At 43.8% G+C, this 19,821-nt stretch overlaps 1 protein-coding gene across 3 annotated transcripts in view; it reads left to right on the top strand.

Annotated features, from left to right (window-relative positions):
- The window catches only part of CHCHD6 (coiled-coil-helix-coiled-coil-helix domain containing 6), a 109,330-nt gene extending 89,827 nt beyond the window's left edge, over positions 1-19,503 (top strand). For 2 of the 3 annotated variants that reach the window (XM_041718645.2, XM_030282730.4), the window contains one exon: positions 18,954-19,503. In XM_041718645.2, the coding sequence (XP_041574579.1) occupies positions 18,954-18,977 (24 nt within the window). In that variant the 3' untranslated portion in view covers positions 18,978-19,503. 3 annotated transcript variants of the gene reach the window in all.
- Positions 19,504-19,821: the final 318 nt, after the last annotated feature.

Below are 19,821 nucleotides of genomic sequence, written 5' to 3'. Positions count from 1 at the left end.
GTTCAAATAATTGTTTTAACCTCTCAGTGCCTGGAAGTGCTTTTCAAATCCTGATAGCTTTGCATTGTATTTCTTTGGTTTCATGGTATAAATTGCCAACAGTTTTTTCCCTATTCCAAATGGTTAGTCTGTGACTTTCTTCTCTATAGCTTTAAAGTCTGCCCTGTTCTGAACACCACTGACAGCAAGGCACTTTTGAACTTCCACATTGGGATACTGAGCTCTCACATCCTGTTTTGGTGTTTGGGCTTTTTTGTTGTTGTTCTCCACACACACACATGCACCCTGCAAAAAAAAAAAAACTTCAATACTAAAAGATCCCATTAAAACCAGAACAAACTGATTATTCTGAAAGGTCTTGCCAGTGGCCTCTCTGGAGCTGCATTTCGCTGTATGTAGGGAAGGGGCTTTGACAGAGACAATGAAGCCAGCACTGAATACATTGTCTTCCTGCAGTTTTACAGAGAGTAAAGTCAAAGCATTTCATTTGACAGTGGTTTCTCTAGCCCTGACACAAGGCTGTGATGGCTGAGGACAAGGGAAAGCTTCCTGCTGGTCTGGCAGAGGACATGGCTGATTGAGCTGAGCACTCAGTTCCAGGGCAGTGTTCCCAGCCCAGGGTGATGCTCAAAGGGGGAGGAATGCATCTTCTGTCCTACCTGGGGCAAAACACTTCCATGTGGGAGTATCCCCAGACCAGCAGTGTCTCATTTCATAGCTTCACTTTTCTTTTTGGTATTGGTATTGATACTTATTTTCATTGAGCATTGCTTCTCTTGAGTATGTCTTTAATGGCCTTGCCATAGGGACAGAGGTAAAATTTGAAAATAAGTAATTACATTGTGATATTCTGGACATATTTTTGTAGTTTCTCTTATGTGTTCTTCTCACATGTTCTGAAAGTTGCAAAAGGTGATTTATAATTCATCAAACTAAGCATAAAACATCTGACTGCAAAGCCTATCAATCTGATCCCATCTCTTTCCAGCCCTTTAATTAGGGAAGCCTTGCTGAAAAATGTACCCATCAGCTACTGAGAAATAGTGCATTCCTGGACCCTCAGTATAGATCTTGAGTTATCCAGGTGCCAAAATGCTGTCAGAACTGACAGATCTTAGAAAATACACCCACAGGCAGAACATTATCCATTATACCAGCACTGAGCAGTGGGCAGTAAGGAAAAATCAGCAGAGAATGTGTCTTTATAAACTTTAATTGGCTTTTCCCGTTGCTAAAAATCAGTGTATCCGGCAGGGAAGAGAACCTATCTAGCAGTTTGATTTTTCCATCCCAGAGCTGAAGGGTGCAGTCCATCTTCACTGACGTGTGATGTGGACTTGTCTCAGCACAGCTCCTGGCAGTGCAGTGGAATCCACAGCCCACAGAGAAGGCTGCCAGTCTGTCCTCGGTGAGTGACCATGCTTAAACAAGTGTGAAGAATGAGTTACGCTGGATAGGCTGGATTTCATCTGTGCTCCCATTGCTCAAAATTTGCTTCAGACAGAGCCAAACTTAGTTAAAGTTTTCTTTGGGTGCTGGCTGCTAACTGCTCCTGGAATACAACTGGCTGGGGTGTGGAATCAAGGATCTGGGCGATGGATATGCTGATCAGAAAGGAGACAACAGCCAAAGGAAGCAGGAGCTTTGCCAGAGCTACAGGAAATGCAGAGATTTGGGGGACAGAACAAGCTTCAAGCTTCTTTTGAGTTGTTTGGCACTGCAGGTTTCGTCAAAGGCAAAGGAAACAGCAACTGTGTGGATTTCTCCTGGGAAGGCTGTTTTGACACCTTGTTGCAGCATCTTACTTTTACTGAACTATGTAAAATGTTTCAGTTCTTCTTAGGTGCTTGTGTCTGTTGCCATTAGATTTATGACAGTTTTATGAAATAATCTATTCAAGATCATTGCAGATCTATTATTATACTGATTTTTTTTCCTAATTTAATAATGAAAACTGCTGATTTCTTTATTTGTGATGTATCACTTCTCTTGCTAAGTTCTACGGATTTCTGAGAGAACCTTTATTTTAACTTTCTATTCAGCTAAGTCAAGCTCCTCTATCTCATTTCTATAAATACTAGAAAAGAGGAGTATGTTCACCCACAAAAGGCAATTTAGTAAGTGAACTTCATTAGAAAATTTTCTTTTTCAGAGTTCTTGGTGGTCTTTAAGAAAAACTGTAAGACCATCATACATTTGCAGTCATATGAAGTCAATTTAACCCTTGTGCTTAATAAAACTTTAAAAAAAGCAAATTGTAAAGATTTGTTGTTACAACAAATGAAGGAGCAGTCCTTTATCCAAAGCCCTCTCCATAGGAACCGTACTGCACAGATCACTGTGATGGTTTGGAACGGATCTGCTGAGCTGTGGCAGACCAAATGGGTGTTCTGGAAACTCTTGTCACCTCATGAGTGGGCAGTGTAGAGAAGTGAGGGTGCAGCAGCGGGGCAGGGAACATTCTGGGGCTCTTTGCTCTGGCACGCCTCCGTGCACGCTCCGGCTGCAGCGTGAGCCTCCCAGTCACGGGCAGCCTCTGCCCTTGCCAGGGCTGGTGCAGGGCCTGGCACACTAAGTTCCCTGTCAGGATAAACTCTGGAGCCTGCACTATACAAGCTGTAAGAATATGATGGACCTTATGGAAAAATAAGTGTTGATTGTGTGGTTTTTAATTTTTTATTTCTGCTTATCATATGGCCGTGAGAGACACAGCAACTTCTTGTGCTTGGAAGGTTTCTTTAGAAATTTGAAGCAAGTGGGAGGAAGGGGTAACAAAGTCTATTCTGTTCCTCTAATTCAATCTCCCTATTTACAAGCCCAACTCGTCAATATGTTGTCACTGTTCTTTGCAGCAAGAGAAAGACTGAAGCCTTAGAGCACTTCTGGAGAATATCTACAAATCCATGTGAATAGCCTAAAACATCATAATTCGTGTGGTTTCCATGGCTGCCGACCATGCTGCAGTAAGGGCAGTTCTGGTGTGTTGCTCCAAATGCCACAGCAATTTTTACCAGGATGCAGTATTCTTGCCTGCTGGCCCTAGACTCTGCTAATGTTGCTGTCTGCTGTTAAATAGCTGTCTTGTGCCTGTGTGAAAGAAGGGATTCCTGCATGTGCAGCTTGAGGAAGTGGTAAAAACTTTAAAATTTTATTATGTACTATAAAATAATAATTGATGAAATGAAACTGTATAAAAAGATCAGGATTTTGACATCTTGTTTTGAGGTGGTAAAATGCTTCTTTGGTGGCCTAGAGCTACTAAAGGTGTTGCTATCCTAGATTTTCAGTTTGCCAGTGCACAGTGTAAATGTGGATGGACAGGCTCTGTGTCAATCATTCCCTAAATGCCTATTGGCACCTGAGTGACCAGCTCCTCCTGCTTAAAAGCAAGGCTGCATGGTTCTTCCATTTTTCTAAACCATTTTCTGTCTTTAATTGAGCACAGGGAGCTATTGTGTGCATGGTGCTGCAGGATCCTTGTTGTGTAAGGGCATTGATAAATATGTATTGTGTTGTCAAGTGTTTGTAGCTACTCTGCAGGTAGTGGTGGAGGAGTGAGCTGCATACAGTTAAGAGTCCTTGTTTCTCCGGGGTCAGTAAAAACAAGATGGCACAGGAATTGTGGGAAATGGAGCCGGGATAGCTGCCTTCAGCATCACCTGCTAATAAACCAGCTATTTATAGATCAGCTGAGGCTTTGTCAACTAGACTGTTAGATTAGTATTTACATACTGGCCTCGTGGTCTTTCACAGAAAATGTCATTTGCATTAGTGCTTGGACGTAAGTGCAGCTTCCTGTGCTCCAGATACACGAGTGTGCTTGGTCACAGTCTGTGGCTTGCAGTGCGTGTGTGAAACCATTCCTGATAGATTCTTGCCTTGCAAATAAATCCTCTTCTCCCTATAGCATCATTTTCCCATCTTTCTGTGCCTCTCATTTCTTGCAGAAAAGCTCACCTTTGTTCCCAAATGTCCGCAACTCATCATGAGGCTGATCTCGCTAGAGAGAGAGAGATGAGCAGCATTTCTGCATAGCAATTCCTAGTTAATCTCTGCCTCTCGGAGAGAGACTTGAATTGTTGATGGCTTGTGGGTAATTTAATAACTAGCAAACAAATAAGATGTGTAGATTGCAGCAACTTAGCCCAGATGCAAAATCCCCACACCTATTTGCATCTGTTTGAAAGAATTCTGTTATGAAGGTTTGCATTTTACATTTTAGCACCGGTGAAGCAGCAATGAGAAAAGTTGCTGCTCAGTGAAGCTGTGTTGATCACAGCAGGCTCCACACCTGGCTAAGCAGTTTCAATCCCCTGCGTGTGTGTCTGTGTGCCTTTCAAAAGGGAAGAGTAATCTGCTTGCTAGATGTGTGTCTCTTGTAGTCCTTGGATGACCTTGAGCAGTCGTTTAACTTGTGTTTATTTGTCCATCTCTACCTGGGCAGATATTACTTCTGTGGTTTGGAGTGTGGAGGTTGAATGGATGTCTGGGCTTCGTTATGGATGAAAAGTGTTACTGAAATGTAAGTTATTCATACCATCTCTTCAGACAGCTGATCAGAGTTCAGATTCACCTTCCTGTCTTGCTGCTTCTTGCTTCAAAGCCATTTGGACACTTGGATTGTGCAGGAAGTCGGGAGGCAGTAATAGCAGGGCCGTGATGCAGACAGGTGTCACAGCCTTCGCTCAGATTCACTTCTTAGCACTCGCAGGGCTGTTGATAAGGTGCTGTTATGCTGGTATTGTGTTATTCTTAATCTATCTTTGGCCTGCAAAGGGTCCATCAGCATCAGTTTCTCTGACACCTCGGCAGGCTCTCTGGGCACCTCATTACTCTTTTCAGGAAGAGAGCATTGCAATCCCATTCCTGCGTCCGCAGAGAGCAGAGCTCACCTGCCTGTGCCAGCCCAGTTACTGTGAGGTGAGAGCTCAGAATGAGGCTTGCAGTTTCTCTCACCAGGTACATAAAGCACGTAATACCACAGTGATAATACAATATTCCCTGAAACCGCTCACCTTTTATTTATTCTGTTTAAGACAGCAAAGGTTTCCTCCCCTTCAAATTCTTCTCTTGGCCCACAGAAGAGGGAGTGGGACAGGCCAGCCGTGGCCATGGGTTTGGGAAACCTGGAATTCCCTGGAGGTTCCTTGGTGCATTAATTCCAGTGACTTGGCTGTGGTTATTTCACCATTACCTTTCCATTTTAACTTTAATCCTTGCTGAAGGCAGCACCTGATTCTTACATTTTCGGATCTACCATTTTTTTCCTGCCTTCTGCTGCTATTCAGGGGAGATGGGGGTTGGGATGTGGTATTCTGCAAAATGTCAAGGTCTCTTCCTGGAGAGCTGACAGCAAAGGTGTTTTATATGTACATGGGCTATCAGGATGAGACATTCCTACTCAGAAACATTGGCTGAGGCAGACAGACATTCCTCCTGCCACAGAGAGACAGGCAGGCTCCCTGTTGCCAAGCCTTGAAATATTTGGCATGTTTTCTATTGCCCTAGTTTTGTGGAGTTGTACCTGAAGTTTTGTAAGTACATGAGAATTTTAGTTCTGTGTCTTTACTGAAAAAAATAAAAAGGAAGGAATAAATAAAATACAATAAACTAACCCTCCTGCCTAGCCAGAAGTGGTGTGAGAATGTGATTCAATTGCTTAAAACCAGAAGACAAATGAAATAACCCTAGTGTATTTCTAAACAGTTTTACAAGTAAGCCTTGTGGTTTTGTGGGACTTTCCTCTTAGGTTTTCAATATGTGAGGAGTCTGCAGCAGGGCTTGTTTTCTTGAATGAAGGGATATTTGCAGCTCACTAAGAGTTTGTGCACCTGCAGCGTCCCCTGCAATCAATACTGAGCTGACCAAAACAGTCTCCCTGAATTAGAAAAGCCCTGCATTTTTCAAATTTTCTTTGCATTCTCATTTGTGTTTTTTCAGTTGTTCTAGCTTTCAAGCCTTTCTTGCAAGCAGCAGGATCTTAAATTTCATGTGGAAGCCAAGATTTCTTGTAAGAACATGGTTCAGGGTAGTGGTGTTTTGACATTTTCACAGTTATGTCATATATCATCACACCTTCCTATGAGCTGGCAACACCGTTTACAGGGAGCTGAACGCAATTATTCACAGAGGGGCCCTGTTAGAGCTTCGGACTCCCTGGCTGATCTAGAGGAGACCAACTGGCTCTGCAGGTCTGTGTCTGTCTTTCATGGGCTCACAGCAACATGCAGCTGCCTGTGCACTTCTGTGTAGGTTCCGTAGGCCAGCGCCAAGGCACGTGCTCCTGCAATCACCAGTGAATTCAGAGGCTCCCACTCGCACCTCTGCGTCGCCTGAGCACAGGGACACATGCAGCCAGGCTCCCACAACAGAAGGGTTTCCAATAAAGCTGAAACACAGAGTTATTGTTTGTCCAACCACTGGCAAATGCACAGAGCCATTGTGTGGGTCCTGAAAGCCTGGGCGCTTTATTCTCTGCAGACTGAATGGCAGCCGCGGGTAATAATAACACAAGATTAAAAAAGCCAACATTATAGGGGCATTTACAACCTGCTGAGAGAATGAAATCTCAGCAAGGCTGAGCTGTGTCTCCAGTGATCCTACGTTTTTACTGCTTGATAAGGAAATGATGGGCAGCTCTGGAGAAATGGCCACCACAGAGCAGACGAAGGGGGAGCAGGTTGGCTGTTTGAACGCTGCAGTAAGTAATGGAAAAGCTGTCTGTAAATCAAGTGACCAGGCTGTCCTTCCCTGTGCTGGGCTTGTGTGTGTGCAGGAACACTGTTCCCTTCCCATGCAGGCATCAGTGGCACCAGGATTGGTTTGCATAGTTCAGTCCTGTGCTTGGAGGTCTTTGGTTAGCATCATCCAGGCTGGTGCTTTGGTAGCTGTTAGCAGGTCCACTCAGGAGAATTTACATCTGAGAATGAGACTGACTGTGGAAATGAGATGGTGGAATTAGCTTTCGTGCCTGCAGGAGCAGATACTCTTTCTGTCAACTTAAATTTAGGGAGACAATAAATATTGAGCATCCTGAATGCAAGTTCCAGTTCTAAGTCACAGTAATGACAAGTATCTGACACAATTTGAGTTCATCTGACACCTTCTTACGTGTGAAGTTTTATTATTTTCAAAACAAAGAAACCCTACTCTAAAAAAAAAAACCAAAAAAGAAAAAAGAAAACAAAATGAACATTTTTAAAGAACAGCTACTTGTTTTAAAAAATCAAGTGTTTCATTCAGTGTTGGTTTCAACAATTCTTTAACATAAATATCTTAAAAAGGTCTTCGTAAACAGCTTTGTAAAACCCACTTTTCCATACACACATGGAAACTGTACTTGGTAAGTCAGAGACAGAGTACCAGCCTGCAGCAAGATCCTCTCAGGATATGCCCAGGCTGCAGAATAATGATGGCAGATTAAGCCAGCCCTAACCTTGCTAGCCTTGAGTATTACCAGCAGGCTAACCCTGACAGTGCTGAGCCTCAGGAATTTGTACCCACCTGTTCAGACAGGTTGTGCAGGTCTCTGCTACTCAGCAGGTTTCTGAGGCAGCATCTTACATATGTGACCTTGGTCTTTGGCATTAATGATGCAGCGAGTGAAACTATGAGAGGTATTTTAAAGTAACAAAACATGGGTTTTGCTACATGGCTAGGGCAGGTTTAATAACTGTACTTGTCCTTTCTAAAAACATTTTCATCTGTTCAAGTCTCTTGCTTTGCTCGTGCTAGGCAACATGGCATGGAAATTGCTGGGCCCTGGGTGCTGTTTCTAGTGTGGGATATTATGGGGATTCAGGAATTCAGACTGCTTCATGGATTCATTTACTTGGATTAATGAATCTGTCTCTGCCTCTGTTTCCCCAAGAGTAATGTGAAGTTACTTGCGTCAGAGGGATTTATGAGCTTTTTTCTATATTGGCCATTTTGCAGAGAGGGAAATTCAGCTCAGAGAGCTCTGCAGAAGGACTAAATATTTGAGTTTATTCTCTTATAATCCTGGTTACAGAAAATTGGCAGGTTCCTTTTCAAAGTCCCTTTAAACACAAAGTATAAGTACTCTGGGTTTTTTGTCCTCTTTCTTTCTTCCTGTTTTTTTTTTTTTCTCTCTCTCCTTCATTTACATTTTTGTTTTTATTTAAAATGTTCCCTTAAACTGCAAAGTGTACAGGTTGTGACCTGAAGGCTCCTCTGTGCTGGCACAGATTTGCAGAAGGCAGCTGAGTGCTTGCTTTGTTTCCACAGGTTTCAAGTGTGAAATTAAATGTATGTTAGTGGTGAGGTCTTTGTGGGAAGAGAATGTAAAGAGGTGTTGAGTGACAGTAGAAAAGAATGGTCTAGGAGGGGGGAAGAGAGGATGTAGCTGAAACTAAATATGATGGTTGCTTTTTTCCAGAACCTTTACAGGAGTAGCATGAATGTGTTCCCAGTCCACAACTCCCTTGTCTCTTCCTCCCCCACCCCCCTCCCTTTTTTTCTCTCTCACCCTCTGGGGCTGCTGTTTTAGGATGAGTTGGTTCCAAACAGACAGTACTTTCCAAGCAGATAAACGAACACCTAAGCAGCTGCACTGGTATCTATCATGAACAGACATGCTGTACAGTGAGGAAAATTACAAGATGGGACTGGCATCATTTGTCATATTATAAAAAAATACAAAGCTCCCCCTCCACTTGAGCAGCATCCACAAGACAATTGAACAACACACTTAAAAACTGTCACTTTCTTTTCCAGTCTCTGAATACATTTTCAAATGCTAACGTTAAACATTCCACCTTCAGGTCCTCTGTAAAGTATGTGCTTTAGACAGATGGAAGCAGGTCTCTGTCTTGACACTGATGCAGGACTATAAATTTGCAGAGGAGGCGATAGGAGATAATTATTTAGAAGGCTTTTGTGGCTTATTCCAGCATCTGGTATTCTACTGGGGTGTCTTCTGAAGAGAGTAGGGATAAGAGGAAGCTAGAGAAATGCTGAGCTTGTTTTTTACTTGGTAAAGGTTTTTAATCTTGAAAGGAAGATTTGGAATTTACACAGGAGGAGACATTGAGAAATCAAAATTCATCTCCCAGTTGTTCACCATGTTCCCTTCATTTGCTCAGACCCATGGTTCAGATTGTAGGGCATTTTATCTCCTGGTCTCTTAATTGCACTGGTTGAGCTGGGTGCCAGTGGGCAACTACTCAGATCAGATCCCTGTTGCCCAGGGACTGACTGTGACAGTGCCATGCTCCGGGCAGCTGAGCTTGCAGCTTCCCACAGGTGCTGCCTGGGTGTGCCTGTGGTTGGGCATCTCCATCTAATCTCACAACTCAACGTCACCGTGGCTTCCTGATCTGTTACAGCCTCTCCATCCCAATCCATGGGTCATGCCCAGTGGGAGCACCCAGTGCTCTCCAACCCGGGCTGCAGATTCCCTGCCTATGGTCTTTTTTATAGAGGAACACAGAGGAAAGAAAGATAAAACAATTTCTATTTCTGCTTTTTGTTTTCCCATGTGGAATGTGTTTGGAGAATTGTTTACCTGGGGTGATTACTTGATTGGATTCTAGTGAAGATTGTTTGAGCCTGATGGCCAATTAGATCTACTTGTGTCTGGACTCTGGCCAGAGGGTCACGAGTTGTGAGGGAGTTAGATATGGTAGTTAGAAAAAGTAAATATATAGTTTTAGTATCTCCTTTAAATAGTATATTAATGTATTATAGTATAGTTATGATAAAGAAATCATTCAGCCTTCTGAACTGGAGTCAGACATCATAATTTCTTCCCACCAGGTTCACCTACATTTACAATACCTACCCAGTGCTTTCCCCTCCGTGATCTCGTCAAAGGGGAGTGGCACAGTGAAATGTTTAGTGTTTCTTGACTTCTGAAACCTCTGTCCAAGAGGCGTGGCTCAGGCATTTGACTGTCTCGGTTCAAGTCATTAACATTTCAAAAGGGCTATTAATTCTGTCTGGTTGCCTGAACTTGGTAGAAGATTGTCTAATTGGGGCTTGGTGAGGGCCAGCCAACCAGACTTTTCTTCCTTGAGATCTAATCAGATCTTGCAGCTCCTGGGACCAGATATTTCAAGATACTTGAAAATTGGCAAGAGTTAGACATATAATTAATTCTTCACAATCTGATACTCAAACACTGTAAATGCTCAGTCAGCAATAAGCTTCTGGTGCAGGAGAGTTCAGTGCTGAGTCAAACAGGCTGATTCTGCTGCAATAATTTCAGTTTCTCATTTGTACCTGGGTAGGGGAGGATAGTCTTCCAAAATAATATTTTTCCTCTTTTGAATTTTATCTGTAGGTGTCCCTAGTCTTTGGGAGGTGTTTCACAAAAACAGGTATAGGAGTCAAATCTCCCGTTTATCTGCAAGCAGACCTGAGAATTCCCAGTTTTCTCTTGACTCTGTCATTGCTGATTTTTGCCTCTTCAGCCAGGAGAAAAGGAGAGCAACATCTACACCCATGTGGGTGAGATGAATACAGCTATCACACAAATAAAATTACTGGCTGCCGAGTAGCAACAGCTTAATGAAAATGTGAAGTGTTAAACAAATAAAGCCAGTCAAGCTCATAATACTTCTGTGTGGAATTTCACTGTATCATTGAACAAAAATAGAATTAGGCTTAGAAAAAGGATATCTGGAGAAGTCTCTGCCTGCCTCTGTTCTTGGTGTATGAAGCCAGACTTGACAGGATTGAGCCATGCTTTAAATGCGGACATGATACCCTGACCCAAAGAGGAATTGTCTTTATCCAGAGCAGGAGCCTGCTAAAGGAAGACAGAAAGGAACAAGATAAAGCACCAGATTTCCTCTGAAGCCTAAATGCAAATTTTACAGAGGAATGGATCCCTTGAGAACTGAATTTTTGCATTTCTTTAGCATCTTCTCTTGGTGAATAATTATCATACCTCTGTGTGGCTGGTAAGTGGCATTACTCTTAGGTACAGAAAGGGAAACTGAGATGGGGATTTATTTCAGCTCCTGGAAGAAGTTGGGAGATCACTGACAGTAGAGCCTAGGATTGCCTTATGCACTCCAGGCAGTGCCCACCCTCCTGGAGTGCATGGAAAAACTGTAGGGTTTAGTAACACTGGCAAGCACTGGTGAAATCCCCAGTCTGAGAATTTAACAACCACCGTTGAGCTCCCATCTCAGAGGCACAGACAGTGCCATATTGAGGTGAAGTGTTTTCAGCTGTTCTTTGCACTCTACCCAAGGACTGGACTTTCCTGTGCTTCCATCCTCATGAAAATTTCTGGAGTTAAAGATGTGTTCATTACAACTAGGGCAGGTTAGTAATATATCCTGGGATGAGTTCTGGAAAGACAAAATGCAGTATGTAAATCTGGAATCAGCTTGTGAAGAAGCCCTGCAGCCAAGGAGCTGCTATATTTGCCTCCAAACAAAATTACATCCTCTTTCCCTGGTTTCTCCCATCTGTCTGTGTGGGGCTCTGAACAGTCAGTGAATGGGATGGGATGATCCCTAGGATTTGGGAGGACAACTAGGGCTGCTCCTTCTACCTCCTGTCTCTTTCTTCCTCCACCTGCTCCCTGATGGCATTTCTTCACAAATAAAGCACATCTCAGCTAGGCTTGGTCTGAGGTTGTGTGGAGTCACTGGTGTATTGAAGGTTTTGTGTCTGGGTCACACAGAGCTTTAATACACTGAGGAATTAGAAATGTTTTAGGAGTTTAAATTCTAAGCACCTTTATTTTTCTGGGTGACCTTGTGAAACTTCCTTGCACCAGACTTGTATCTTGCCATCCTGCTGCCTTTATCTAATTTGTTTTCTTGTGTATGTTGCTGACATCCAGTGAAGTGTAATTTGTTTGAGAAGTGGCACTTATAACAAGGATGCTGCTAGTAATCCCTGCATTGAATCCCTGTATACACAATGTTCCAGGAATAATTAAAGTCACAAACTTCAATCTTGAGGGATGCACAGGGGAAACCTGTCCTGAAATGAGGCTTCCATATCTGACTTTTCTACTTCCAGTGCTTTTTAGCACTGTAGGATTTGCTATTTTTGTTCCAAGACTGAAGTAGATTTAAGAGGAAGTCTGACATCCTGAATTTACACGTCCTAACAACAGTGTTCATCAGTCAGTCTTCTTACCATGTCCTTTCTCTTCCCCCTCTCTCTATTAATTTTCCTCAATAGTCTGCAGGGATCATTTGCCAGCCTGATTCAAATTCCTGTACTTCCCTGGCATCTTGTTTTATAACATCCTGCATCATGTACTTTCCATTTCTGTAATCCATTTAATCCAGGATACTGAGATGGCTTTGCAGGTATTTATTGCATTTCTTTCTTCCTCGTGTAAGGAGGTAACAGGTCATTTATACAACTTAATCCAAAATCTCTTGGCTTCTGGGGTTATTTTTCCTTTTATTTTCTCACTGATTATTCTGGAGGCTGGTAGCAAGAGCAGGACAGACAATATGGAGAAGTTGCCAATATTTGTGTCTACGTTTCCATTATGTTGTGCCCAGAGCATGGCTTGGCAGTTCAGCAGTTAAACCCCTGCAGCCAATGTCCCCCAGCAAATAATGTTACTGTTGCCTCTCCTTAATTTTTGGAAGTGTTTGGCTTAGGGTTTGAAATAATGAAATACTGTTGCATCAGTAAGTGGTTTTCCATTCCTTTTGGCTCTGGAAGTGGATATTCACAGTTGGGTGAAGTTCATTTTAATCCTCACAAAACCAGAGCTGGATTTGTACAAGTTGTTATTGTTCTGCTTTAGAAACACTCTGTGCCTTCTGGATCCCTTTATCCCTCCCAGGGGCTAATCAATGAGCTTGGAAAACACTTGGGGTGACTCTAGTTGCAGGATGGAGGGGTGTTCAGCGTTATCTCCTTTGCCTCCTGCATTGCCTTCTACCACTCAGTCCAGAAAGGCACAGTAGTGTTTGGAGCGTGCAGTTTCTGATGTGCACAGATAGTGGGATGTAATTACCTTCCTCTGAGATACAGTCATTACACTGGCTGTAAAGAGAGAGGGTCACAATCCTAATGGGAAATGATTTTAAAGCAATCTTGACCAAGTCTAGTGGAGCCATTTCAGAGCACTTAAAACTCAGCCAGTCCTTCATGGCACTTGTGATATGTCCACTTCATGCAGCGAGAGGCATTGGGATTAACACTTGTTGAGGGATAAAGAAAATCCATGATAAACTGCAGCATTGGCTTTGGGCAAGCATTGTGTGCTGCCACGGGGGAAAGGCGCAGACAGAGCCCGGGCTTGATTATTATTGTTCTTGATACTGATTTGGAAAAACGCAAGGCTCTCACAGAAGCAATAAGCCAGTAGTCATGAAATCTGCCACCTTGGGCTTCCTGTGCTACAGGAGCTGCTCCTCTGTCCCCAGGCTTGATTCCTGCAGAGGATTGTTCCCATTTCCCAAGCAGGTAGCTGGGTAGATAGAGGCAGAGTCCCCAAATCAGAGCCAGATCACTGGTGGGTGTGCTGTTGGTTTACCTGGGAAATTCAGGCTTCAAAAATGTTCTGTCTTACAAGGCAAATTTGGTCAGAGGTTGTTTAATAGCAAATAGTAGTTTGTGTTATGTTAGAGGAAGACAGGCTTCAGCGTGCTTTGGTGTAAGCTGGGGTTGTGCTCAGTAGCAAGGTGAGGAGAAAGATTTCAGCACAGCTGATGGAAGGTGTCAGTCAGCAGTTGTAGGTCATATTGAGGGGCTCTGGCAGGTCTGTTGGGATCAGCCCAGGACGAAAAAGCAAACACCACTTCACATAAGCAATTTTCTGTATCTCAGTCCTTTACAGAAGTGCAACAGCTGAAGCTGGGCAGGTTAGCAAAGCTCTAAGCTGGTACCTGGGAGAGCAAGAATAACTAGTAGTGAAATGCTCTATGTCTGATTTTCATCCTTTGAGCTCCTTTGTAATGTTATTGGAAAACAAAAATTGTTTAAATAATGGAACAGACCCGATGAAATTGTGCAGTGATGCAGAAGGGGTTGAGGAAGGGTTATTCCTTTCTTTCCATTATTTTTCTCCTCCTGCCTTGCCTCCCAAACGTGGGTGGAATCTACATGTCAGGCGCTAGCGACATCAGCCTGGCCCGGTGGCTTTTCTTAATGGCAAGAATAAGATTAAATGCAATTAACATCGATTGAGCAAAAAGTGCCCTCGGTTTGTATGTGGATTAATTAACAGTCATCCTTTCAGCAGCAGCCCTTTGCAGAGCCGTGTTTGTTCCTCCTGGCCCTGCTCTTTCCTAGCACATGTCCAAAATCAAAAGCACTGAGCTTGTTCCCTACTGCGACATCTGGGGTTACCAGCTTAGCAGGGAGATGCAACCCTCCAACCAGGATGATTTTTTGTGCAGTCTGCTGACTGCAGAGCTGCTCAGTCAGTGGCAAAATATTTCCTGTTAAGCAAGGCTAATGACGGGAGCTCTCTGCGAGTTAGAACAATGATCAGAACAACTGTCTGGAGGAAATCAATGTTATAATGCATGAACGAACAGGTGAGTCTCAGAACAGCTGGAGATTAGTTGTGCTGGTAAATAACTTTGTATTCGGGTGATGCAGAGCAATGGGGAGGTGTCAAGGCAGAGCAAAGCAAGCAGTGGGCTCTTGTGAGCCAAAGGAGAGGGAGGAGGAAACCAGAAAGACTCTTCTGTTCCTAGCACTCTGTTGGTGGGGTGTGTAGACCAGGAGACTTCCACGTGAAAGCACTTTCTGGGGTGTTCTGACAATGTGTCTGGTGAGTTTTCTGAAAAGCGTCTTTTCTGCTGTCAAGCCAACTTTGAAGACACCATCTGGGGAAGTAGCCAAGAAGTCATTGGGTGAACTTCCCTGCTTTGCAAAACTATTAACACCAGTACAGAGAAGAGGGAAAACAAAAGTCCCTTCATAGCTTTTTGAATTAATGTTTTTTGTTGCTGCCAGGCATGCTCCTGGCCCTCCTTATTCCAGTCCCAAGGACAGCAACCGTTGGACTCCTGAAGGATGAGAGAGACAGAAAGGCTTTTCTGTGCAATAACTATATGGCACAGAAGTGCTGTGATCCATTAGTCAGCACAGCTGCTCCACAAAATAGCCAATACTCTGAGTGTAACAGAACAAATTGCACATAACCAAAAAATACCTACAGCATACATCAAACCAAAGTGACTCAAACGTCCCTTGCAGCACTTTGGGGTGCTAATAGCCCTGCAACAAATGCCTCATGCAGTGTAAAGGCCTTGAACACTCATCTTAGGGCAGGTCAGGAGTTTTGTATTTTGTTTGTGCCTCCTTCCACACTAACTGAGATGAAAAAGTTGTGCGGTCACGTTGCTGAGGTTTGCTGTGTGCCAGCAGGTATTGTGATGTTGAGAGCTGCCTGCACATGGCAGGAACTATGGAGATTAATTTCTACTTTGTCACTGACACTCCAAATGCACCAAGTCATTTATCATGAGGATCTGCTTTCTGATTTCTTCATAGCTACACAGTGCCCATATGTGTGAGTGCTGTGGTTTGACTGTTTAAAGGGTTGTTAAAACAAAGGCAAGGCACATGGTGGAGGGAACTTGCAGGGTTTACCCTGTGAGACTAACGGCTGGTTAAATAAATATGTCTTAACACAGCTGAGGCTTGGCAAACAGCGTCTCTGGCAAACACTGAGGGAGGAAGTTCTTCAGGGTCTGGCTTTTCAAGGAGGGAGATTCCTCCGCTGGCTGAGAGCCTCCAGCAAGGCCGAGAGCCGAGGCACAGAGCTGGCCAGCGACTGGGGGAGGTGGAGAGGATGCTGCAGATCCACCAGGCAGCCCCGAGCTTCTGCACTGGGATGCAGACTGAGAAAGAAGGAACAGGACAGAGGAACAGGTGCATTAGAAAATCTTGCTGAAGCTTGCTTGCCCCAGTGCTGGGTACCAGGGCCTCAGCTCTGTTAGAGGACAAGAACTGCGTTGGGCATTGACTGGACTCCCTGCTGAGCAGGAGTGAGATTTGTGGAGCAGATCTACTTGCAGAGCTCAGCCCTTTCTCCTCACTCAACTGGAACCAGAGCTGGAAAGCTACTGGCTTTCCCTCAGGGGCTGCAAAGTGGCAGGCTGTGTCAGCTAAGCAGCCTGTTTTGACTGCAGTTAGCTCCTGAGCAGGGTACCACAGTGGTGGAAGAACATGAGTTAGTGGCTCGAAGGTCCCATTTGCTTGTGAGAGGCATGGAAGAAAACAAGTGCTGTGTGCCTTCCAGCTGGACTTGCTGTCAGGACTGAACAGATTGCCATTCCTGTTTGTGCTGATGAGGAATTAGCCTTTGTATGGACACTATTTTCGTATGTAGAGGCGCTGGGCTGGAGCTCATCAAGACTGGAACCTTTTCTCTACCTGGATTGCCTTGGCAGTGGCATTAAAAATAACCTGCCCTCCCGATGCAAGAAGGGCACTGTTCCCTCTCATCAGACTGAGGGTGTGATGCGCTCTCCAAGGCTGTTCATCTCTGACTTCTTGTTCTGCTAGCACTGCAGCAGAGACCAGCTTATGTCAATTTTGGGGCATTTTGAGGAGACACAAAAATCTTTTCAATCTGAGCCTCAACTCCATTGATTGGCAGTATCCTGTCTGGTGAGAGCAGCGATTGCAATCTGCCTGGGCTTGTTCCCTATTTACCTTGTCTGGTGCATATGCAATGATAAGGGCATGGAGAAGAGGTAAAGCTTCTCCTTCCCTTTCCTGGCTCCTTCTGCTCAAGGTAAGTGCTATAGCAACCTGGTAGCATCTTGCAGAGAGGATTCCAGGTTGGGAGAAAATGAAGGGGTGCCAAGTCTGCAGTGGCATGGTTGCAAAGCTAGATGGGCAAAGAGTGGGTTTAGTCTCAGAGTTATGATGTCCCTCAGCCCATCAGTTCTGGGTCCAGGCTCACTGTGCAAAAGATTTTGAGGAGGTTTAGTCATCCAGAGTAAGATGGAACCTGATGTTTCTGCACAAGGAATGTTTGTGAACCTCCAGCTCAATGCATACCTGGTATGTGGGTAGGTTAGGCTGGAAAGAATTCATTGAGGTTAAGAACTTATTTTCTCCTGAAATAAGTTAAAATATCATAGAATCATATAATGGTTTTATCTGGAAGGGACCTTAAAGATCATCTATTCCCAGCAACTCTGCCATGGATAGAGACACCTGCAACTAGATGAGGTTGAAATATGTAGTTATGATTTTGAACATGAAATTGTGTAACTGTGATATTCTTCAAAAGTGTTTAAAAAGAGAGGTTTTACTGTCTTCCAGAAGGGTTAACCACAGAGTAGGCACAGAAGTGATTTTGGTTTGTTTTCTTTTTTTCCACAAAATGTAGCATTCCTGGACACTTTACTGAAGTGTTACAATGTGAATACAGCAAATTACTTCATTGCAAAATTGATCGTGAGTTGTTACTGCTTCATTCATTGCAATTTCTGTGAGTGCTGTTGGAGTTTTAAAAATATATTGCTCTGTGCACAACTTTTAAGTCACTAATGATGAGAAAAATTACCTGGGAAATTAGAATCAGTGAAGTATTATTGATGGTTCATTTGTCAGATTTCTGCATAACCTTTGTCTAAATAATTTGGTGTACAATTTTCTCTTTATTCTGGAGTTCTTTGAAGCTTTTCCAGTTCATCGTTGTCAGAGATGGAGCTGTCTTTGGAGATTCAAGGCCAGCATATTCAGTTGGCCACGTATCAGCCCATATCAGCCTGCTGTGCAGGAGCAGCCCAAATGACATCCTCACCTTCTGACAGACAGTGCCAAGTGTGCTAGCATCATTATTTTGCGATGTTTTCCATTCTGATTCACGCTGAAGAAAGCACAGCTCCTCTCCTCAGAATGGCAAATATCTGGAGAGTAGAACTGAGTTCAGATACAGCCCTAATAAAAATGTGCAATGAGACTGTATGGAGTGAAGTGTTCACTTGTCTTTCTCTAGTTGGCTTTAGCTGAATCCTCAGAACATGGATCAGTACTGTCTGCTCTGCAGCAGGGACCTGCACTTATCCAGAGCATGAGAAACATGTAGGATGGGCTTATCCTCTGTGATCCTGCTGTTCCTGTAGCACTGACCACCATGCCACTGCTGCTGCAGGAGAGCTGATTGCCCACACTGGGAAGTGGGATCCAGCACTGATTTCTCAGATCCTGAGAGGGAGAGGTGTTACAGCTGGTGTCATGTGTTCTCATCCACTGCTGATGGTATTGTTGGTTTGATTTGTTTGACTTTGTAGATGTGATAAGATAAAAATAGGAACAGAGCACAGCAGACTTTGCAATCTCCATCCTAAAAATGTTGGAAGCTTTCTGTCTTACAATAACCCTCAGAAGCTCATAGCTCATATGCAGATACCTGCAGGATCTGAGGAGGTACCACGTAGTAGGTTTCTGTGGGGACAAAGCAGATGTGATTTTGCTTTGCATTTTAGGAGGGCTTGGGTCTCAATAGGATAAAGGCTGTCAGATATGTCAGGAGTTAGGGTGGTCTCTGAGTACCTATCTTTCTTCTTCTCACTTCTCTGGTGCTCTTATATTGATCCTGTTCCAGGATGAGCAAATGGGGGGAGTTTGTGTGTGTGTGTGTGTGTGTGTGTTTGCTGGCAGCTTATCAAAGTGCTTCTATGTCCTCCTATGCTGAGGCAGGACTTAGTGTCTGCTCCAAGGCTTACCTAGAGCCACAGCTGTGCTCTCCCACTGTAGGCCAGTAGATTTACAATCCTGATTGTTTTAACTGACCACGTGCTCTTGATCACAGAATCAGCCTTATGTTTGGTATCATGAGCTGTTTTCTTGCTTCCACAGTCCTCTCCCCTTGAATATCTTGTGTTTTACAGTAAGTGAAACCTGAAGATTTTTCTGAGGGTTTTACACCCTGCCAGTGCTACTCTTCCATTTCTGATGTTAACATTCCCATGTCAACAAGCTGCATAACTAGCTTACTGCCTTTTTCTTTTATCTCCTTTTTTCTCCAGGAGCTGTTAGTTAATTCTGGATAAACATCATCCACCAAAGAGCAGAGGACAGGGACCACAGAGGCCCTTGGAAGCCCCAGCATCCTTCTGGACAGACACTGACCAAAACTGGTGCCTTCTGCCCTCGATGACCAAGACAATACAATATGATTCCTCCTCTAACTGCCTGCATGTATCAGTCTCGGTGGACGTTCCTGGGGTTGGGAGAAGGGTCCCAGGAGTGGGGGATGCTATAGTTTCTTTTCATTGTTCTGCAATGTAAAGAAGTGTGTTGACCCCAGTGCTTCCAGCATAGCTTGTAGCTTAGAGTCTTGCTCCAACACAAGTCTGGTTCACTCAGTACTAACTTTGGTTTCACCAACCAACATCTGAGTTTCAAGAGTCTGCCTCTGATTGTTTGCTCTGGAGAAAAGGGTCCAAAGTATTTGGAAGTAGCCCTGAGTAGCTTGTTAGGATTAACTGTTCCTAGCATGCTCCCATTGGTTACACCAGCAGGCACATTCCTTCCCTTCCAGGGTTCCCTCCTAAACAATAAAGTGTTTAACAGTCACCGTTTGCTGTGAGATACTTTCAGTCCCATGAGTTTGTAAACTGCTGTTTTCTGCCTATTGCCAATGCCAACAAAAACTTCAAATGAGTGTGAGGAATAGCAGTATTTCAAGTCACAGTTTATAAATCACAGAACTTGTTCATTTTGGTCCCAGGATGACTGGCTTATTTGAAAGTACTGGTTAAAAAGTCCTGGATGAAGGGAATTGGTGGTGTGGAATCATACTGGAAAAACCTTTCCTGCTGGCTGCAGAGCCCAAATTATCTTTCTTTACACAAGCTCTTGTGTGCAGTTCCTGCTGTGTCTGCCATAAGCCAC

Source organism: Taeniopygia guttata, chromosome 12 (assembly GCF_048771995.1).
Source record: "Taeniopygia guttata chromosome 12, bTaeGut7.mat, whole genome shotgun sequence".
NCBI lineage: Eukaryota > Metazoa > Chordata > Aves > Passeriformes > Estrildidae > Taeniopygia > Taeniopygia guttata.
Note: the sequence above shows the minus strand (reverse complement) of the source record. Positions and strands in the feature narration are given on the sequence as shown.